Source organism: Vombatus ursinus, unplaced genomic scaffold, assembly GCF_900497805.2.
Source record: "Vombatus ursinus unplaced genomic scaffold, bare-nosed wombat genome assembly UNPS02014833.1, whole genome shotgun sequence".
Taxonomy (NCBI): domain Eukaryota; kingdom Metazoa; phylum Chordata; class Mammalia; order Diprotodontia; family Vombatidae; genus Vombatus; species Vombatus ursinus.
In genome coordinates this window covers 3962694-3986726 of record NW_020954611.1, presented here as the reverse complement: position 1 = coordinate 3986726, position 24033 = coordinate 3962694, and the positions used below count along the sequence as shown (strand labels likewise).

Below are 24033 nucleotides of genomic sequence, written 5' to 3'. Positions count from 1 at the left end.
AAAACATTTGTGTGTTTACCACGTGCTCGACACTGCACTAAGCAAGAGAAAAAACTCCATTCATAACCCTCAAGTAGCTTATAGTCTAATGAGAGAAAACTATACATAAAGGGAAGCTGGAAGAGGGGAAGAGGATATGTGCTTATGGCTAGTCATCAGGACGTGAGGTGGAGATCTGATTCTGTCAAGAATCATCTATCACAACCCAAGGTGGTAGCCTGTTTCTCTATATCCCTTCCAGAACTTAATTTTATCATTAAAAAACCCCACCAATCTTTGCCAAATTAATGGGAGTAAGGTGGCATTTCTGAGTTTACAATTTTTATTTTTCAGATTATTAGACTGTTTGAACAAATTTTCAAATGGTTCTTGCTTATTCATGTCTCTTCTTTTGAGAACTGCTCATTTCCTTTGACCATTATCTACTGGGGAATAGATCTTACTTTTATAAGTTTGTTCCAATTCGTTATATATTTTGCATGATGAAGAAATACTTATGGAAAGATTTCTCCCCCCAACCCCCCTATTGGGTGGGCTTTTTCTTTTCCTTTTGGATTTTATTGGTTTTTCATATGCAGAAACTATCTTCAGGGGCAGCTAGGTTGCACAGTGGATAGAGCACCAGCCCTAGAGTCAGGAGGACCTGAGTTCAAATCCCGTCTCAGACGAGTAACACTTGACATTTACTAGCTGTGTGATCCTGGGCAAGTCACTTAATTCCAACTGCCTCGCAAAAACAAACAAACAAACAAAACAAACAACTCTCTTCATAATGGGCTCCATTTCTTTTGTCTGCTGGGTTTTTTTTCTCATCTCTAGAATTGCTGTGGATATACCATTTCATTTTCTTTTAATCTTTTTATTATTTTTTTTGTAATCTTTTTATTATTTTTTTGTATTTATGTTGTTGATTCAATTGCATTTTTTTTTTTTTTTGGTATATTGTAAGAGATATGGAGCTAGTCACTTTTTTCGTGCCCTAGTGCTAATTTTCCCCAACAGTTTTTATTTAACAAAGTCTCTTCCCCTATATTCTATGAGGACCTGATAAAGAAGCATTTGTGAGTTCAGAACAAGATTGAGATATCAAAGTTCTTACAGTGTAGAGTTAGGAGTAAGGTCATATAAAACTCGGGGCGGGGATGGGGTGGGGTGGGGAAACCTGGCAAACCAAAGGCAAAAAGAGAAAAGGCAAAAAGGAGAAAAAGAAAGTAGACTCTGCTGTAGCAGAGAAAGGAGTTATCAAGGAGGGCTATTGGTCCTAAAGACATCTGGGAACAGACGAATTGGGCGATGCTACTAAATGTACTCACCAGCTCAAGGACTGAGGGAATTTCCAGGAATGCACAACTCAGGTGCCACTTTGTATATGGAATGTTTTCTGCTTCTCCCAGTTATTAGCATGCTTTCCCTCTTGAAATCACTATGCACACACACATCTATCTATCTATCTATCTATCTATCTATTTATCTATCTATATCTATCTATAGAGAGAGACAGAGACAGAGAGAAAGAGAGACAGAGAGACCCAGAGGCAGAGAGAGACACACACAGAAAGAGACAGACAGAGATAGAGAGAAAGAGAGACATAGAGACAAAGACAGAGACAGTTTGCATTCATGTTGTATCTCTCCAAAGAATGCAAACTCCTTCAGAACAGGGATTATTTCATTATTATCTTTGTACCCCCAGCACCTAGCATAGTGCCTTGTACATAGTGTTTAATGAATGTTTGTGGGATTGAATTAATTTTAGTGCTCTTTTTTTAAAAGAATTTTCCTTTGATAATTTTTGATATTATTGGGTTTTTTTGGTGTTTCTTTTGCTGTTTTTTAGGAGTATATTAAAGAGCTAGGCAGTCATGCAACTTTCTATTCTTTCATCTTTCCAAAAGTCTAAAAGATTTTTATATAAAAATAAAAATGACAAAGCAGGAATTTGAAATACTGAAAATTTAGAGATATAAAAATTTATTCCAACTCAAAAACTAAGCATCCTTTTCAGTCCTAAAATATATTCATTTAAAAGTCCACCAAAACTTGAGAAATTTGTGGAGACAATGGCCAATCTTGCAATAGTTTTTGACATAAAAAACTAAGAAGAGTACAGAGCCAGATCTGGGTCATGAAATCAAGTACTTTAATTAGCAGACACTTTACAATTGTAATCAAGTAGTTTCTATTATAAATAAATCCCATGGGTATGAAAAAAAAAGATTGTTTTAGTTAATTACTATATCTTACAAACTGCCTTAGATTGGAGGTGGGAAAGGTGGGGAAACAGGCAAAGAACTTTGCCCAGCATTCAAAAAGAGTGACAGAGAGGAAAGAAAAACAAGATAACAAAGGCAGGTAACTTAATAGGGTGGAGGATGAGGGGAAGGGCAAGTTATATGAGACCAAAGTTCCCTTCTGAAACAGAAAAGTAAATAAAGGATTTGAGTGTTCAACAAAATTTACAAAATTAATAGTATAAAATAGTGAAAGGGAAAGGAATAAGCATTTCTTAAGGACCTACAATGTGCAAAGCACTGTGTTAAGCACTTTACAAATATTCCATCTTATTTTTGAAATACTGCTAATATATTTAATAGTATTTGTATGTTAAAGTTGGGAAATTTTTAGTATTAGTGAAATAAGGCATCTTATATTCCCTTCTAACAAAATAATTTGACAACATATGATTGAGAAGTCACATTTAACAGTTAGAAGTTTGAATTTAAATGGAATGAATTTCCCTATGAAAAGGAAAACCAATTGAATTGATTAAAAACCATAACCTAATAGTATCTTGCCTATAAGAAACATTTAATGCACAAAAAGTACAAAAATTTAAGATTAAATGAACTGAAATTTAACATGTTTTAACTAACTCTGGAAAACTAGAATTATAGAGATGATACCAAACCAAGCTGAATTCAAAATAGAAAGCATTATGTGAGATAGATGAAGGAATAGTATTGTTTTTAAAGATAACATTGTCAGTGAAAGAATATCATTATTTAATATTTTCACCCCTAAGTTGTAATAACTACATTTCAAAAGGAATAAATGATTTTTAAAAAGAATTAGATAGAAAAAGAAAAATAGTATAATATTTTTTATATAATTACAGATTGCAAATTCATAGAATTTGATAGTTGCAAAGTATCTGTGTTCATCTAGTACATGAAAGAATCCCTACTTTCCCATTCCTGACAAGTAGTTACATAACCTCTCTTTAGAGACCTTAAGGAGAAGGAATCTACCACCCTTTGAGGTAGCCCATTTCACTTTTGAATAGAATTTTTTCCCTTAACATCAAGCTAGAATTGAGAATAATGTAAAAAAAAGTTTAACTCCACTAATAGAATAATGTAAATCAAATAAACTCAGTAGGAAGGAAGAAGGTTATAGATTTGACTAGAGTTATAAAGAAGTTGGATTTGATGGTGGTTTGGAAATAACTAAAGAGCGGGATGTAGGCAATTTACTTATACACTTGGGACAGTCCTAAGAATTAGTCACTTTCTATAGCACAGGGAAGTTATAAATAATTTGAGAAAAGAAATTTTCAACACATGAAAGAATTATAATTCTTGAAATGTTGAAATTCATGAAATTCTTGAAATTCATGAAAATGTTGTTGTTAAATTGTGTTGGACTCTTCATGACCCCATTTGAGATTTGCCTTTTCCTTCTCCAGCTCATTTTTACAGATGAGGAAACTGAGGCACAGCTAGTATCTGAGGCCAGATTTGAACTCAGAAAGATGAGTCTTCCTGACTTTAGGCCTGGTTCTCTATCCACTGCACCACCTTAAACACTTACCATCTGTGTGACCCTGGGCAAGTTACTTAACTTCTATTTGCCTCAGTTTCCTCCTCTGTAAAATGTAACTAACTTATCTTTCAGAATGGTTGTGAAGGTCAAACAAGATATTTTAAAGTACTTAGCACAGGTGCTATATAAATCCTTATTTAAAAAATATTTATACCTTTCCACATACTCTTTGATCCAGTGACCCTGGTTTTGCCTGGAATGCTCTTCCTCCTAATCTCTGCTTCTTGTCTTTCTTGGCTCTCTCTTTGAGATCCCACCCTCTATAGGAAGCCATTCCTTAACCTCCTTTCTAGTGCCTTTCCCCTGTTGGCTGTTGCAAATTTATCCTGTTTATAGCTTGTTTGTACATAATTGTTTCCATGTTGTTCCCTCCATTCTTTTTTGCCTTTCTTTGTATCTCTAACACTTAGCATAGTACCTGGCACATAGTAGGTACTTAATAAATGTTTCTTGACTACTGTCTATAAAAATTAATCCACTTTAGTTTAAGTATCACATAGAAGCAACTTTATATAATTGAATGCCTGTATTAACAAGAGAGAAAATTAATGAGTTTTCGGTTAAATCAGAAAATAACCACAAATGAAGAATCATAATAAAAGGCAAAAGCAATAAAAGAACAATTGGATTAATAAACAAATCCAATCTTGTTGGAAGGGAATATTATTCCTTAGAAAGACAAAATGGAAAAAATACCCTAGAATACAATACAAAAAAGAGAGGAAATTCAAACTAACAAAATCAGGAATAAGAAAAGAGATATCACAACAAATATCAATAACAAGAAGCATTTATTGAGCACTTACTATGTGCCAAGTACTATGCTATGCTAAGAGCTGGGGATATGAAGAAAGGCAAAAAGGATTCCTGATTTCAAGGAGCACACATTTTAATAGAGGAGACAACATGTAAATAATTGAGTAATACAAGATATACATATATATGTGTGTATGTATTACTAGGTAATATAAGATAAATATACAAGATGTATATATATATACACATCTTGTATGTATCTATGTGTGTATATATCTATCTTGTATGTATACTTTATATTACCTAGTTATTTACATGTCAAAGAGAGAGAAGAAGAAGAGAAGAGGAAAGCGGGGGGAGAAAGAGAGAGAGAGAGAGAGAGAGAAGGCAGAAGATAGTCTTGGAGGGAAAGGTACTAGTAGCTGGGGGAGGACTGCGAAAGGCTCACTCCAGAAAGTGAGATTTCAGCTGAATCTTGAAAGAAGTCAGGGAAACTGATACAGAGGTGACAGGACCGAGCATCTCAAGCATGGAGGAAAGCCAGTGAAAAGGTATGGAGATGGAAAATGGAGTGATGGGTAAAAGGAACAGCAAATAGGCTGGTTTAGCTGGATTGTAGAGTGAGTAGAGGGGAGAAAGTTATAAGAATACTGGAAAGTGGAGAGTCCAGGTTATGAAGAGCTTTAAGTGCCAAAGAGAGTAGTTTATATGTACCCCTGGAAGTAATAGGAAGCTACTGGTGCTCACTAAACTGGGGGTGACATAGTCAGGACAATTCTTTAGAAGAATCACCGTGGCATCTAGTTTGGGGAGACACCTGAGAAAGGGAGGCCAGTTAGAAAGTTATTGCAGTAGTCTAAGTGATAGGTAATGAGGGCCTGAACTAGCATTGTGGCTGTATGAGGGGAGAGAAGGGAATGTGTATGATGTTGTGAAGGCAGAGACAATTAGATTTGGTAATTAGATTGGATATATAGTGTGAGAATGAGAAGTTGAGGATACCACTAAGATTGTGGGCCTCTGTGACTAGGAAGGTGATGGTGCCTTTGACAGTAATAGCAAAATTCATAATGGGGAGTGTTTGAGATGAAAGGTAAGTTCTATTTTGGACTTGAGTTTGAGCTACCTACAGGGCATCCAGTGGGAAATGTCTAAGAGATAGCTGGAGATAACATGGAGAGCTCAGTGGAGAGATTAGGGTGGGATAGATAGCTGAGGGAATCATATGCATAAAGCTGATAATTGAACTCATGGTTACTGATGAGATCACCCAGTGAGGTAGCATAGAGCAAAACGAAGGGTTCCCAGGACAGAGCCTTGTGGAATAATCATGGAGAGTGGGTGTAACATTAGTGAAGAACCAGCAAAGCAGACAGAGAAGGAGCAGTTGGACAAATAGAAGGAGAACCAGGAGAAAGTAGTGTGATGAAAACCGAGAGAAGAAAGAGTATCTAGGAGGAGATGGTGATTGACAGTGTCTAATGCTGCAGAAAAGCCAAGGAAGATCAGGACTGCGGAAAAAATCCATTTGGTTCAGAAAGTAAGAGACCAATGATAATTTTGGAGCAGGTAGTTTCAGCTGGATGATGAGGTCTAAAGTCAGATTGCAGATGGCTTAGAAGAGAGTGAGTATAGAGGAAATGGAAACATTGAGTATAAATTATTTTCTCAAGGAGAATGTAAGATTGTAGAAATGGCAGGATCAACTGTAGATTTCTAAGGATGAGTAGACATAGACATCTTTGTTGGCAGCAGAGAAGGAACCAGTAGATCGGGAGAAATTTAAGATAAGAGAGGCAATGGATGTGATTGTGGGGGCGATTTGCTAGAGACTGTAATGGGAGGGGGAGGAGAACTGGCAAGTGATGGCCTAGTCTTAGAGCCTGTGGAATATTCTTTGACTACATGGCAGTTTGGTGAGCTTGCTACCAGTAATGGATGTGATGGAGAGGTTCTTCTTCCTGGTCTCTCCCAAGAGACTAGAGTAGTAGAGGAGAGTATATTTCCCATTTGAGAGATTTTTGTACTTTGATTCTTGCTACAGCTTCTCAGTAAATAAGCCTTTTTTAAAAGCTAATTGATGTTAATTGGTATCGAGGAGAGATCAATACTGGTTAACTGATATTGGGGAGATACTAACTAGTGACTGATATTGGGGGGAACGCACTGGATGGGGGCTTATCAATGATAGTACTAGAAAAACCAACCCTTCCCTAAAGTGCTTAGCATAGTATCTGGCACATAGTAGGTGCCATATAAATGCTTTTCTCTTGCCCACTTCCATCAGGGTTACTCCTAGAATCTTGAGGAGAACAGTAACCAGTTGTTCTCCAGGGATTCTACTTGCCAATGTGAGTGAGGATTTGTGAGAGTGAGCATGAAAGAGTGCAGAAAAGGCCATTAGTAAAATTTAATACCCATTAATACTGGAAAAAAACCTAAAAAGTATAAGAAAGAAAGTTATTGTTCATTTGTTTCAGTTGTGTCTGACTCTTTGTGACCCCATTTGAGATTTTCTTGGCAAAGATCCTCGAGTAGTTTGTCATTGACTTTTCCAGCTCATTCTACAGAAGAGGAAACTGAAGCAAACAAGGTTAAGTGACTTGTCCAGAGTTATTCACCTAGTAAGTATCTGAGGCCAGATTTGAACTTACAAAGATGAGTCTTCCTGATTTTAGACCTGCAGTTCTATCTACTATGCTACCTTACTGCCCAAGAAGGGAAATATTTTTTTTCTTAATGTGGTAAAAAACATTTATATGAAACCAAGTTGTTCCTTATATTTAATAAAGAAACAATGGAAACTTTCCCATTAAGAACAAGGCATAAAGCAAAACTCTCTATTCTCATTATTACTATCAGGGTTGGTTTTTAGAAATGCTAGTATAAGGGATATTTCTGAATTCCTAGGGGAGTCAAGATCATACCTGGGAATGATGCCATGCTTTTTCTGGACTATTACTCTTCCCCCATAAGGCAATTGGGCAGTTTTTTCATTAGAGAGAACCTTAAACTGCAAATACCAGGGGGCTGTGAGTGGCAATGCAGCATACAGATATGTTCCAGCACAAGGTTTTGAGAAAGTGAGGAAGCTAGGAAGGAAAGGGAGGAAATCGGGGAAGAAAAATGTGTGCTATGGGAGTGAATGGCATAAAGCACATCCCCTCAGGTGTTTCTAGCCTTTTTATTTTTGTCCCAAGCACCTAGCACAGTGCATCATTCATAGTAGGTGCTTAATAAATGCTTGTTGGATTGGCTTGTTGAATTTAATATGGGTTATCTGGCCCATCTTAAATTGGGAATAACCCTGTCATAAGTGGGACCCCCTTATTACCTGTTGTGCCCTGATAGGGAGGATGGAGTTTGATAACTTATATATATATAAATTATATCCGTGACTACTATGAAGAGTTTTTTGGTGAGGTACCAAAAATGAACATAAATACTCAAAGGATCATAAATAAGTCAGTTTATCATTCATAGGCATGTAAGTGTATGACTCCCCAGCCCTACAGTTCCACAGGCACACAGATGAATGGTGGCTTATGCATACAATGGGATGTGTACACCTATCAAGAGCCCAGATCCCTGGGTCTCTACCCTTATATCTAATCAGGGCAGAGTCCCGATCAGAAAGTGAGTCCCAGGGTGATTAGGCAACTTGCCTAATGCCACACAAGTAGGTAACCTAGGATTTGAACCCACATCTCCTGACTCTTTTCATTCTACTTTATTCTATAGTCAGTGATTAGAGAGAAAATTGAGAGCCCAGGCAACTAGTGTTTAAAAATTCTTGTCACTCAAATACTATGACTCTCACCTCCCATGTACTCCTTATACTAGAAAGAAGCAGCTGACCTTAGGAGATTTAGGGATCAGTTTCCCTGACAAGCAAAAGGTCTATCAGGGTATGGATTTGATCAGACTAAAACAAGGAAAGTCTTGCTTAGATACTCATTTGGTAGAGAGATCATGGAGGCTTAAGCCTCATAGTCTCAGGCCCATGACTCCAAGAAAACACAAAGCTCAGGTGCCAGTCTAGGGCAGGAATTGGAAAAGCTAACTTTACTAGAAGGATAGAACCTAGTACCTAGAGAGTCAATTTGCATCAGGAAAACCAACCTGGATAGAAAATGATGGGTTAAGGGTGAGAGAGGACTTTGAGAAACCAGAGCCATTAAGTATAAGAGGCTAAAGAAAATGAGAGTTTGGTTTGGACTTGGTCAGGTTAGGGCAGCAGGATTAGGAGAGAAATTTTTAGAGGACAGATAAAATATAGGATTTTTAATCCAGGGAGCAAAAATAGGACTTTGAAGGAAGAGTATGGACTCACTGAGACTAGGTGTGAAAGAAGAGGTTCCAAGGATCTTGTGAAAGAGCCTGAAGCTCAAAGTCTTGCTTTGGGGGAGTTGGAATAACTAGAAAAGTGGGGCCTTTGGCCAACTGGGAATATCCATCACCAGATCTAAGGTTAGGGATGCAGATAATGAATCCTATGAAGTATTTTGCATGAATTCAAATCTGTCTTATTCAAAGTTATAATTATATAAATATGGTAATTAGTTACATCCCAATAGAAACATGCATTTCAAATTCAAATAATGCTACCCCTTCACAAGATTCATTATGTACCCTAATGGGGACCTAGATATAAGTATAGTCATAGCTCACATTTGTGAACCTTTCAAAATGCATTCTTCACAACAACACAGTGAGGTAGGCAGCAGTATATTATTATTCACATTTTATAAAGGAGAAAATGAGCTCAAAGAGGTTAGGCACCTTGTGATCCATGGATCACACATTTCATAAATGGTAGATCCAAGTCTTGAACCCAGACTTTCTAATTCCAAGTACAGTGTCAGTTTGGCAAGAAACAGAAACTGATTCAACATCTAATCCAGACAAGATTTATTGAGTTTACTTCAGGGAAAAGATCTGGAAGAAGGGGTTCAGTCAGAGAAGAGGGTGGGAAACCAAGGCCCCATAGCTCGGTTTCCTAACCTCCCTTCATTTTTATCTATAATGAGTAGGAGTGAACACTTGCAGACAGATTGTTTGATGATTTCCAGCAACATGAGTATGCAGAATAAAACGATGAATTGGGAGTTGGGTGATCAGGGGTTCTAGGGCAAGATTTGCCACTAGTGAACTATAGGAGTTGGGTTAAAATACTTCATTTCTGTGTGCATCAGTTTCCTCATATCAAATAAAGTGGTTGGACTAGATCACTGAGTAGAGAACTCTCCCATTTATAACAGTGGATGATTCTATAGTTCCTGAGAAGGGGAGAAAGCCTGTGCTTTAGAATCAGGCAAACTTGGGCGACATTGTGTGGTCTTGGAAGTGAGAAAAAAGGAGGGCCAACAAAACCAAGTGATGGAGCTCACTAGTGGAGGAAATGTGGGGGTCAGTTGCAGCAAGCATAAGGCTCCAAAAGATTTAGATAATGTTGTGTCTAGGACAAAAACAAAATTGATTGACCATAGCACCATTTCCTTAGACAATAACTTTGATTAGTATTTTTTTTGGGGGGGGGTTTAAAAAAACCTTAAAAAAGTTATTCTTTGACATTGAAGCAGATGACACTGGCATCTTCATAGTGACCACAACTGTGGGAGAACCAACCCCTATGAGAACAGTCACTGAGTTGATATTCATTCCCTGTACACTGGACATCATCTAGGGCAATGGGTCCAGATCCTTGGCCAAAATAGGCATTTCCTGGGGCAGAAATAGCTGCCCCACAGCCAAGTTGTCTACATACTACTTGTGCATCCTGCAGATCCCAGTCGTCATCACAAATTGTCCCCCACTGTCCATAATGATAAACCTCCACCCGACCTTCACATCTGTTAGAGGAAGCTACCAGTCTCAAGCTGCCATCTGGAAAAAGAACAAAAATAGCTGTAAGTAACCATATGAAAAAATGCTCCAAATCACTTATAATAAGATAAATACAGATTAAAATAACTCTAAAGTTCCATTTCTTACCAAAACATTTGAAAAACAAAAGGAAAATGCAATTATTGGAAGGAATGTGGAAAGATAGGCACACTAATGCACTCTTGGTAGAGCTATAAATTATTCTATCTTTTCTGGAAAGCGATTTCTGGAAATCAATTCTGGAAAGCAGTAAACTCCAAAAGTCACTAAACTAAGCATTCGCCTCGACTCTGTGATCCCATTGCTAGGCACATTCTCCAAAGAGGTTAAAAATATGGAGTGAAATGATATAGATGTTCAAAATTTTCATAGCAGCATTTTTTAAAGCAAAGACCTTGAAACAAAGTGGGTATGCATGAGTTGCGAAATGACTGAATAAATTGTGGTGTTATGAGTATAATAATTGTTCTGTAAGAAATGGTGAAGAATTCAAAAAAAGCTGGGAAATCTTACATGAATTGATGCAGAGTGAAGAGAACAGAACCAGGATAACAATTGGTACAATGGTAACAATAATGTAAAAGAAAACAACTTTGAAAAGATTCAGAACGTGGATCAATGCAATGAGTAATCATGATTTCACGAGGCTGATAATGAAAGCATATTTTTCTTTTCTTTGGCTGAAAAGTGATGTACTCGAGGTTCAGAACAGGACATATTTTCAGACATGACCAACATCTGAATTTTTTTTTGTTTGATGATACTTATCTGTCACAAAGAAGGGCTATAATTTATTATTTTTTGTTTGTGGGGGGCATTTGTTGTAGTCTTTCAGTGTTGAGCTCTTTCAGTCACATTGTTTTCTTTGTAAATGGGAAGGCAGAGGCAATAGACCAGAGGTTGGGTCTATACTTGTATAGAATCATCAGCCTGGCTCTCATTACCATGGACTGCCTCATCTTGTGGAGGGAAACCCTCTGTTGGTTTCTGTAGGATGGGGGAGGCTATTTCTGACAAGATGGGTACCATCAGGATGGACTCTAGCATTGTATGGCCATGGACAAGTCATTTAATCTTTTTGAGACTCAGTTTTTTCAAGTGTAAAATGAAGGTATTAATATCTATGATACCTACTTCATAATTTTGTTGTGAAGCTCAAATGAGACAATGAATGTAAATTGCTAGACACATCATGTTATTGTTTATTTTAATGATAAATGAATGAACCAAGACTCTTACCTCTGGGAAAAGTTTGATACCAAGCCTGAAAGCCTCTTTTTTGAACACTGTAATCACTTGTAAATATAACTGTCATCTTGTTTGTAAGTGATACAATTGTGTTTGGGGAGCCAACACAAATTCTCTGCAGCAGAGAGCCACCTGGTGATCCATCTAGGATGTCAACATAATCGAAATAGCAGCCTTCTAGCCTGAAGAGAATTGAGGAGACAGCCTGTTTATTGTGTTGTATCAGGATCAATCTTCCATAATTACATATCAATATCTTACTCTAGTCTTTTCACACAAGCACACATATCTCCCCACTGTAGCAAGCACCAGGGTGTGTTTTAAGCCTTTTTTTCACCCTTTGTGCTTTTACAATTCACGGAAGTTCAATAGGCTTTATGACTAATTGAATGCTATTTGGTGTTTAGTTTACGCCATGTTTCATGGTAGGGTCACCCACGTAGGCAAGGGTTAGGGTGAAAGACTAATAACTCATCCTAGTCTCTCCCTAACCCAGGACCCTTTTCACATTTTCATATGATGACATAGAGTAGGGAGGGGAGCTTCCCTTTCCATATGGTCCTGGGGGCCACCGTAATTGATATTAAGGAGGGAGACTTTGAGAACACTAGTCAGCCAGTCTTTGTTCTGTCTTGTTAGATTCTAGATCTCTCTATTGTCTGCTATGGGGAAACAAATATCTTAGTCAAGACTAATCAGGCATGTACCATATAGCTGATTCTGTGGCAGCTCTCATCACCATAGGCAGTTGCTGTGATAGTAACTCTCTGGTTCAAGTCATTTCTACAACTTAGCTCAGTGCCTGGCATATTGTAAGCACTTAATAAATTATTGGTGATTAAACCTACAGACAAAACTGACTGATAAAACTAATGGAATTCTTTTGAGCCTGCCCTTTCCAAGGAGAGGACTCATCTCCCGGGGTCTCAATGTGATGAGACTGTAGAAGGGGCCGTGGCTGAATGAATCCCACCACCCCACCAGGTTCTGACTTTCTGATGAAGTTAAAATCTTGCCTAACACAATCACAATTAGACTTTAGTCACAAGACCTAAAAGAATTGCCCACAACATTTGCCATGCTGCCATGTGAGCGGGCAAATGTCTTTCCACAGAACCGCTTAGGAAAAGAAGCAGAACTGGGAGGAAGGGCAAAGGTTGCCACCATTTTCAATTTGGGTAGTGGTTGCCATTGTCATCCTAGCCTGCCAATACTTACTCCACATCATCAAAGATGAGGTGTATGAGTAAATCTGGGTCCACTTCTATTTGCCACACACAGTAAGCATTATTTGGATACACTCCTGGGTAGGAGGGACTGGAGAATGAGCCTTCAGAACCAGACAGAAAGCCTCCACAGCCCTCAAGGGGATCTATGAAATGAAAGGAAAAACCTTTTATAGATATTCATAGTCAGCTTTCATTAAATCGAAGTGTAGAGAGGAGGAGACACAAATGTAAGTTAATGAGGAATCTGAACTATAGGATATTTTTATTATTAGATATCTCAAATGAAAAGCAACCTATTGACTGTGAAGCTCAAAGTGACCTCTCTCCTGTTTTCCATGAGTGCTATATCTTCATCTCTCCTTTTATCTGTTTTATTCTTCCTTATGTTATTTTTTTGTGTGTTCCTATATATATCTCTGGAAAATGTAAGCATCTTGAGGACAGGAATTGTCTTATTTTTGTCATTATATCCCTGACACCTAGAATAGTTTCTAGAAGAAAGGTCTTAATTAATTAATTCAATAATCATTTATTAAGTGACCAGAGGGCAGCTGGATGGTGTGGTGCATTGGGCATTATTCTTGGAGTCAGGAAGACCAGAGTTTGAATGCTGCTTCAGATACTATCTCTCTGATCCTGGACAGGTTACTTGAGCCTCAGTTTCCTCACCTACAAAATGGGTATAATGAACATCTACTTCACAGGTTTGTTGAGAATCAAATAAAACGAGATGATATGTGTAAATCACTTTGCAAACCTTAAAATACTATGACAAATGTTAGGTATTATTATAATACAAAGACAAAAATAGACAGTTCCTGCCCTATTTAACTGGACTTTTTTGGTTTTAATATTTGCCATCAGTCATTCACATAAGCCAGAGAAGTCAGGGCTTATCAGCAGTCTGGGGTGGAGGCAAGAATAGTACATTTTAAGAAAGAGGACATAATAATGGCCTTTAATAGATTGTGATCTGTGGCAATTTGGGAACATAAAGCAATAACATTTTTCATGGCCTTGGATCTAGGTAACCATAGTTAGCTGGCCCCTACATTCCCTCTAATTCCCTGTTTAGGCCATCTTGCTGTCTGTCCTGCTAGCCTGTATGTGTTATTGTTTATTGTTCAGTCATGTCTGACTCTTGGTGACCCAATTCAGGGTTTTCTTGGCAAAGACACTGGAGTGGTTTGTCACTTCCTTCTCCAGCTCATTTTACAGATGAGGAAACTGAAGCAAACAGGATTAAGTGACTTGCCCAGGGTCACACAGTTCGTAAGTGTCTGAGACCAGATTTGAACTCAGGAAGATGAATCTTCCTGCCTCCAGGCCCTTGGTTCTATCCACTGTGCCACCTAACTGCCCCTCTACCTCATTTTCACCTTTTGCTCTGGGTATAGTAATCAAATCATCAAGCCACTTCTGGAAAGGACAGAATTTCTTGCTCTATGGATGAACTCATCATCTCTACAACTCCCCAGACCAAAACTCACTTCCTTGACCATCACATCCTTAATGCTTTTAATCCCTTTAAGCTCCTTGAAGGCTGGAACTTTTGTATTTTTATTCTTAATGCTTAGCTTAAGGCCTGGCACACAGTAAATGCTGGGTAAATACTTTTAGATTCATTTAACCAAGAAAGATTGGACTTACCATATGTTGGAGGAATTGTATTGCACACTGTTGGAGAAAGAGATCAATGTGAGATCAATTAAGAAAAAAATGAATTCATCCTGATAAGACTGAAAATGTTCCCAAATGCCAGTTGACCCAAATGGAGAGAAATCTGCATGTGGTTTTCCCCCTAGAAGAGTACAAGGTTTTGAGGACAAGGATTATTTTTGTTTCTGAAAATAGAGTTGCAGGTGGAAGGTGGAAGTTGCAGGTAGAAGTCTTCCTCCTCGCACTGAAATTATAATTTAATTGGTATAGGAAACTCCCAGGTGAGGGACTTTTTCTACTTATTCTTTTTTTTTTTTGGTGGGGCAATGGGGGTTAAGTGACTTGCCCAGGGTCACACAGCTAGTAAATGTCAAGTGTCTGAGCTGGATTTGAACTCAAGTCTTTCTGACTCCAAGGCCAGAACTTTATCCACTGCACCACCTAGCTGCCCCCTTGAGGGACTCTTTCTAACAATGCAGGCTGGCACTTTCTCTGCAACTTACGTTCTAGTATTTTAGGGCAATGAGACCATTTTCTCAGGGTTACATGGCCAGTATGTATCAGAGCCAGAGTTTGAACCTGGGTCTTCTTGGCCTCAAAGAAGCTAGCTCTCTCTCTCTCTCTCTCTCTTTCTCTCTCTTTCTCTCCCACCCTCACCTCATTGCACTACACTGTTTTTCCTTGCTTATACTTGGAATTTGGGGAATAGAATGGCCCTATTAGTTCTGATCTCTTGAGACCCAGCAGCTAACCCAGCCCACTCGGGTGTATTTGTGGTGATTGTCATAGAGAATTGTTCAAGAGTCCAATAACCATTACAGCAACCTTTTGGACCTGAGCCCCATCTTTGCCTCTGAAGGGAGCCTAGAAAAGCCATGGCTTACCTGGTAGAGTGAAAGGATCAGTAGTGGTAGGGAATGGAGTGGTGTTATGGCTTTCTGTTTGAGAAGGGAGACAGACAGAGACTAATCACATTTGGATTCTTTACTTATCATATGCAAGGTCATGTTAAGCCTATTCTTTTTGTTTTTAAAATTTCTTAAGGTCTAGTTCTTCACATGTACTTCTCCATATGCTTCTGCATGTACACAGTTTACAAGAACACCCTATTTACACAGAGATCACCTATCTGGCAAACTTACCTGGCTGGAACATAGCCAAGAACCACATAAAAAGGCAAACCGGGCCCCTGAGCAGCTGGGGTAGATGGGCCAGAGTCCCTGTGATAAAGCTCATGTAGTTCACTCAGAAGAGAGTCTTTCAGGCCCTCCCTCGGTATCTATTAACACGTCGGCTGAGGCGATGTCTGCGGTACCTCCTCTCTGCCCTGCAGTTTGTCAGTTCTCTTTTTCATGCAGCTCTAACAAGTTTGGTTTTCTGTTTCCCAGGTCACAGCAGATTTAAGATTCTAATACTATTTAAATAATAATAACAGGCAAGGACTATTTCAGTACTGACTTTGTATCCCCAATGCCTAGCACATTGCTTGGCACGTAGTACGTGCTTAATAAATATTTGTTGAATGAATAAATGAAAGATTTGAAAGTGGGAAAGAAGTACAGCCATCTTCAGTGTTGAGGAATGAAAGCAAAAGGGAAGAAAGAAAAATTTAAAAGCAGCAATAAAGAATCAAACACTACAGTACTATGGGAACCATTGTTGTAGGGACAACCACCCTGTCCACTTCAATAGCTCCTGAAGCTGTTGTCATTGAGATGCCATGGAATCCTCAAGAAATAGTTAAATTTTATTCAGGATCCTTTGCTTAAGGAGACAGGGAAGCATGTAAACTATTTTGGAAAGATTTCTGACCAAAAATGATTAAAATTTTGAGAAAGGGTGGCTTCTAAAGTGGGAGGTTTCAGTTCAATCAATCAATCAATTAATTACCAAGAATTTGTTAAGCATCTGTTTTGTGCCAGAAACTATGTTGGCGCTGGTGACTCATATGCAAAGAATAAAACAGTTCCTTACTCTCTCTCAAGGAACTTAAATTCTCTTATGGGAGACAACATATACGTATATAAGAAATATATTGCTTTTTGTTGTTGTTCAGTCATTTCAGTTGTGTCTGCCTCTTGGTGACCCCAATGGGGTTTTTCTTGGCAAAGATACTGGAGTGGTTTGTCACTTCCTTCTCCAGCTCATTTTACAGATGAGGAAACTGAGGCAAACATGATTAAGTGACTTGCCAAGGGTCACACAGCTAGTAAGTGTCTGAGACTGGATTTGAACTCAGGAAGATGAGTCTTCCTGCCTCCAGGCCCTTGGCTGTATCCACTGTGCCATCTAACTTCCCCTACCCCATTTTCTGGCATAGTAATCAAATCATTAGTACCATCATTTCTCAAAAGGGCAGAATGTATTGCTCTATGGATGAACTCATCATTTCTACAACTCCCCAGACCAAAACTCACTTCCCTGACCATCATACCCTTATATGCTTTTAATTCCGTTAAGCTCTTTGAAGGCTGGGACTGTCTTCTTTTTGTATTTTTATTCCCAATACTTAGCATAGGGCCTGGCACACAGTAAGTGCTGATTAAATGCTTTTTGATTCATTCAAACAAGAGAAGAAAGGACTTACCAAATGTTGGAGGAACACTTGTATTCAATTCTGTTGGAGAAAGAGGTCAATGTGAGATCAATTAAGAAGACAAAAAAAAAATAATTAATCCTGATAAGACTGAAAATGTTCCCAAATGTATGTAGACCCAAATGGAGAGAAATCTGCATATAGTTTTTCCCCCTAGAAGAGTATAAGGTTCTTGAGGATAAAGATTATTTTTGTTTCTGAAACCTGCAAAATTGCTGACATTGGAGGAGGTCTTCTCCCCAGCACTGGAATTGTGATTTAATTGTTATAGGAAACTCCCAGGTGAGGGAACTCTTTCTAACAATGCAGGCTGGTACCTTCTCTGCAACTTACGTTCTAATAGTTTGGAACATGAGACAATATGTACATATATAATGAATATATAGCTTTTTGTTGTTGTTTAGTTGTTTCAGTCAGGTTCAACTCTTGATGAACCCATTTGGGAATTTCGTGGCAAAGATACTGAGTAGTTTGCCATTTCCTCCTCCAGCTCACTTTACAGATGAGGAAACTAAGGCAAACTGGGTTAAGTGACTTGCCCAGGGTCACACAGCTAGTAAGTGTCTGAGGCCGGATTTGAACTCAGGAACATGAATCTTCGTGACTTCAGGCTTTGCACTCTATCCACTATGCCACCTAGTTATTAATTGTAAAATAAATATGAAATAAATAAATGATTAGGAGGAAAAAAGGTAATATAATTGCTTGTGGTGGTGGGGGATCAGGAAAGACTACCTGTAGAAGACAGTTTTTGAGTTGTATAAATCTCTACTCAGCCTTCACACCTATTCTAGGAACATTTCAATGTCTAGGAACCAGCTGGAAAGAACATCAAGCAGATACTAATTGTTTGAGTTTCTATCCATTTTGTTGATGATCAGTGGCGATATTCTTCTAAGGAGTTTTAGTCAGGGTGCTATTTCCAAAGAGCCTATCATTAAGTTAGTCATTCTATGATTATTTCAGCCCTCTGCTCCATTTTGATGGAGGAGATGTGGCTTGGGAGATAGCTTGCACATGGGAAATGAAAGGGATTCTCCATTTTCCAAATTTAGTTCTAATGAAAGGAGAACTCAATGTACAATAATAGATGACTAGACCAGTGACAGATCAAAAAAGCAAGAACAGATAGTCATTGTACTACTTACCATATCAAAATATTAGTCTTAGATGTTTCTTACCTTTCTGGTTACTACTATAGGAAGCAGAAAACCCTTGATGTGTGATACTGCCATCAGTTTTAAATAAAACTGTCATCCGGTTGGAGCTTGACATCAGTGTCCTAATGGGACCTTTACAGAATCTTCCAAATGAAGGAGCATGCAATGAACCATCAAAAATCTCAATGTAGTCATAAGTACATAAATCCTCAAATTCCAATCTGCAGAACAGAAAGAGGAATGGAGGAGAAGGGTAACACTTCCCGTAGCATACTTTGGCACCATGATGCTCATTGCTCTTGCCCTCATAACCGGAAGAATTTCATGGCAATCATCTTACACTACAAACAATAAGAAACCTATGGTTTCATGAAAAACATTCCCACAACCCCAAGTGTATTCACATGAGCAATACATTTAAAGAAAAATCTCTAAAATGCTGCCAAAATGTTTGGAAATGAGCTGAAAATGCCCAGATTCAGTGATTCCCTGTTCACAGAAAACACCCAAAGTAATGCAAAGCTCACAGTCATATGACTGAAGCATATCTTTGGACTCTTAACAGGCAAGTCAGGTCAACAAACATTTATTAAGCATTTACTATGTGTCAGGCACTGTGCTAAGTACTGGGGATACAAAGAAAGGCAAAAAACATAGTCTTTTAAGGAACTCACATTCTAATGGAAGAGACAACATAGTTTATTCTTTCTCTCTCCTATTAAATTTTTTTCCCACATATGACTAGGTATATATTTTTTTCTGGTGATGGCAGATTTAGAGCTTACCTCCTGAGTGGTAAATCTGTTTAAGATGCCACAAACAAGTGTTTTAAAAATGTTTTGTTAACACTTTTAAAAATAATATTCTCATTTCATAATTCTGTCTCCCCCTTCTCCCTTCCTATCTTTCCCCAAACACTACAATAGAATCCTCCTTTGGAACAATGAAATAGTTAAAGAAAATAAACTTTTACATTGACTATATCTGGCATTATATAACTCATTCTGCATTTTGGGTCCACCACTTCTCTAACCAAGAGCAGTGATATGGGCCATCTGTATTTTCTAAAGTGATAGGCTAAATGTCCAAATAGAACTTAGGCTTTGAAAATACATGAGAGACCTTAGTATTATCTTATACAAATAATTTAGCTTAAGGAAAATTCTAGAAATTTAGTTCCCAAGTTCTAAAAACATCTTGGAAAGGCATATTATTTCCCTTTTCTCAAGAAGTAGAAGGGGCAACAACTGATGTATTATTTGGACAGTTGACCTATTCAGGAAATATCCAGAAGCTCCTTTCTGTCACTTGGGGGGGGATATTCCCCATTATTTCTGTTGTGAAGAATAGTAGATCCTATGTAGGTTGTCCAGTGAATCATCATTCCTGTGTCACTCACATCTTTTCTCACTCACATCTTGCTGGGTAGGACTATCCATGAGAAAAACTTCACCTCATACCTACAAAGGGCCTATAAACCTGGCTCAGAATTTTGAAATGTCAAAGTTAAATTTGGGATCTATGTTTTGACCCATAAGCCAGAGGTTACCTGACTCAGGAAGTGAATTCTTAGATAGCAGTTCAACTTGATAAATATCTGGTTATCAAAAGGAGGTGATGCTATGGGGTAACCAGAGTTTTACTTACTGCAACTCATCAATGACCAGGCTGATTTGGAAATCATTGCCAACTTCTATTTCCCAGATGCAGTTTAGGAGATTAGGATAGTGTCCAGGATAGTTTGGACTGGTAAATGATCCCTTAGAATCGACAAGGAGACCCCCACAACTCATTTTACTGTCTGTAAAATAGAAAGGGAAAATATTTTATCGTTTGTGAAGAATTGAGAAGTTAAGTTTATTTTTCATGGTAGCTATTTATTTTCAGAACATTTGTTGAGTAGTATTCTAATATATCTGCTATATTCGTGGGATAGTATTAAGGCATTTTACTCCATATAGGTCACTGTGGCCATGTTCTTTGATGGTCTACTCTTCATCAGACCTAAGCTAATGTCATCAATGCCTGTGTTGTGCTAAAGAAGAGCCTTTGCTCTTTTAAGAATAAGATTTGATGTTAGCCTCACATAATAGAGAGAACTGGTCCAGATTCTCAGTCTATAGAACTCTAACCAAAATGATCCTCATAATGGGTGAGAATTCAGACAGTGTAATCGATTTATGTTCTTCCATCTTTAATACCAAGACCCACCATCACTACTATTGAGGACAGTCAAGAAAGGGGATGTATGAAGGTACTTCAAAAAATTCTCAGTGTGGCATTAATAGGAAGCATGAAATTATTATTAACTTTTCATACCTTTGGGTTGTCCCAAGTCCTTGTCTGCCAGGCATGCTAGAATGAGAAGGACAAGAGGGAAGAGGCTTCCTAATGTCGCCATGTTGTCAGTGAATTGCTCTGGGCCATGCACAGGTTTTATACTCACACTGAATTTACAGTCCTTGGGATTTATGCCAAATATGATTTTTTTGATTAATCTCTGCAGGACAATTTTAAATAACCAATGCAGTGGGAACAAGTGAGAAAACCACAGATGTGGCCAGTGGGTTTTTTTTTTTAAGTGTCATTGGGCTGTAATAAAGTGTTTTCTTCCTTGGATAGCTTATGCTTCTTGCACATGCACATAGACGTATATATCCATCCATACATATTCAAGGTTTATATAAAGAGGAAGTGACGGCAAACTCTTTTTTTAGCCCTTTGGGTCACTTATTTCAGAATGATCAGAAAACCTATCTGTAACTCAGAAGGTGAGATTCTTACCAGAGATGTGGTCTATGGATCTAAAGTTGAAGTGATGGGAGTAAAGAGAAAAAGAACTAGAGGACTAGAATGTCAGTGTTGGAAGGGACTTTTGAAGTAATTTTTCTTTCTCAGATGAGGAAACTGAGGCCCAGAGGAGGGACTTGTCCAGGTTCACACAGTCAGTTATTGGCAAAGTCAGGTCTAAAATCTAGGTTTCCTGGTCTCCTGGACCAGGGCTTTTTTCCACTGCTAAAAGTGAAGGCTGACCTTTTTGGTAGAGCAGATCAGCGTACTGTATAAACTTCGGTGTTCTCAAGACTGTCATCGCTCCCATATCTGTCCCCTGTGTAGAGGCAGCTAGATGGCCCAGTGGAGAGAACACTGGGCCTGGAGTTGGGAAAACCTGAGTTCAAATCTGGCCTCAGACACTTCCTATCTGTGTGACCCTGAGCCAATCATTAACTTCTATCTGCCTCAAATTCTTCACCTTTAAAGGGGCATCATAATAGCACCTACCTTCCAGGATTATTATGAGTTTCAAATGAGATAATATTTGTAAGGCACTTTAGCACAGTGCCTGGTACATATTAGGCACTTAATAAATCCTTCCTTCCTTCCTTCCTTCCTCCCTCCCAACATATAACAATCTTTTAAAATGTTATTTATTTATTTAAGACTTAATTTAGAATCTTTACTTCCCACCCATCTTCACCCCTCATTAAATAAATAAGCAAAAGAACCCAGAAAAAAAAAAGCAGCCCTCATCATAAGCATGCATAGTTTGGCAAACCATCAGCCATACCCCAAAATGTATGTTTTTCTCTGCATTTTAAGTTTGTCCCTCTGACAGAAGGTGACTGGAACGTTCCATCATAAATTCTCCAGACTGGTGGTTTAATCATTGCATTGACCAGAGTTTTAAAGTCTTTCAAAGTTGTTTTTCTCTATAATGCTGTTATCGTTGTTAAATTTGTTCTAGTTTTGCTTCCTTCTGCATCAGTTTATAGAAGTCTTCCCAGTTTTCTCTGAAATTCTCCGTTTTGTCATTTCTTATAGCAAAATGACATTCCCTTGTATTCATATGCCACTATTTGTTAAGCCATTCCCCAGTAGGAAGGCACAGCTGTTTTATATTTTGGGCTACTATGAAAAGAACTGCTAATAATGTTTTTGTACATATAGGTCCCTTTCTTCTTTTTTAATCTTTTTTTGTGGTACAGGCCTTAATGTGATATAGTTGGATCAAAGGGTATGCATGGCTTAGTCATTTTTGGTTGTAATTCCAAATTGTTTTCCAGAGTGGTTGAACCAATTCAAAGCTCTACTAACAACACATTAGTGTGTCTCTTCTTGCAGCTTCTCCAACATTTGTCATGTTCTTCTTTTGTTATCTTTGCTAGTCTGTTGCAGGTAAGGAGGAAACTCAAAGTTGTTTCTAATTTGAATTTCTCTATTTATTATCATTTATTTGCTTTTATCTATCATATTTATTTGTTTGTATATTTATTATTTACTAATTTATCATCATTTATGAGCATTTATTAGTAATTTGAAATTTAGCGCATTTAAAAAATGGTTGTTGATAGCTTGGATTTCTTCTTTTGAAAACTACCTGTTTGTATTATTTGACTGTGTATCTACTAGTTTTATAAACTTATATCATATCCTGATATAGTTTGGATGTAAGACTTTTATCAGAGAAACTTGATGGAAAGATTTTTACATTTGCCTGTTTCCCATCTAAATTTTACTACATTAGATTCATTTGTGCAGAAAACTTTAAAATTTTGCATAAACAAAATTGTCCATTTTATCTTGTATGATCTTCTTTAATTGTTGGTTTAGTCATTAGCTCTTCCCCTGTCCAATCAGAAAGGAAATTTCATCCTTGTTCCTTGAATTTGTTTATGATGTGACCTTTTATATCTAGGTCATGTATTCATTTGGAGTATGATGTGAAATGTTGGCATCAACCTAATTTTTGCCAGACTGCTACCTACTTTTCCTGGAATTTTTTTGTCAAAAAGTGAGTATTTCCTTCCCTAAGTAACTGAAGTCTTTGTGTTTATCAAAAATTACGCTACTGTGTTTGTTTGCTTTGGCATGTTGTGCAATTAAGCTGTTCCATTGTTTGACCACTCTATTTTTTAACCGCTTAAAGTCATTATCAGTGATTACTGCTTTTTTTATATAGTTTTAGCTCTGGTACTGCTAGACACTCTTCTTTCCCAATTTTTTTTTCTTTATAATCCTTGAAATTCTTGACCTTTTGTTTCTTCGTATGGATTTTGTTATTATTTTTGAAGCTCTATAAAATATTTTTGGTAGTTTGATCAGTATGTCATTTGATAAGTAAATTAACTTGGGTAATATGACCATTTTTATTATAGTTATTTGACTTATCCAGGAACAGTTAAAGTTTCTGTAGTTAGTTGGATCTATTTTTATTTCTGCAGAGATCACTTAATAGTTGAATTCGTATAAATTTTTTTTAAAAAGTTGAATTCATATCACCCCAGATGAATCTTCCTAGATATACTCTCAAATATTTTATAGCTTCTGTAGTTATTTTTAATGAAATTTATCTTTTTAGCTCTTCCTTACTAGGTTTTGTTAGCTATATTTAAAAATGATGATGGTTTAAGTGGATTTATTTTGTACCCTACAACTTTGCTGAAATTAATAATTATTTCAATAATTTTTTATTTGATTCTCTTGGGTTATATAATTGTACCATCATATCTATAAAAGTGACAATTTTGTTTCTTCTTTAATATCTTTATTCTTCTCATTACTCTTTCTTGTCCTACTGCTATAGTTAGCATTTCTAGCAGTATGTTAAATAACAGTAGTGATAATTGGTATTCTTATTTTACTCCTGATTTTATTGGAGAGATCTTTAACTTTTCCC

General features: G+C 37.5%; 1 protein-coding gene across 1 annotated transcript; it reads right to left on the bottom strand.

The window, feature by feature from the left end:
* Positions 1-10138: 10138 nt before the first annotated feature.
* LOC114026189 (deleted in malignant brain tumors 1 protein) lies at positions 10139-15836 on the bottom strand. The gene is made up of 4 exons (XM_027839816.1): positions 15743-15836; positions 12602-12728; positions 11704-11894; positions 10139-10464 (listed from the first exon to the last, which is right to left on the bottom strand). The coding sequence occupies exons 1-4, from the start codon at positions 15834-15836 to the stop codon at positions 10139-10141; spliced, it is 738 nt and encodes a 245-aa protein (XP_027695617.1).
* Positions 15837-24033: the final 8197 nt, after the last annotated feature.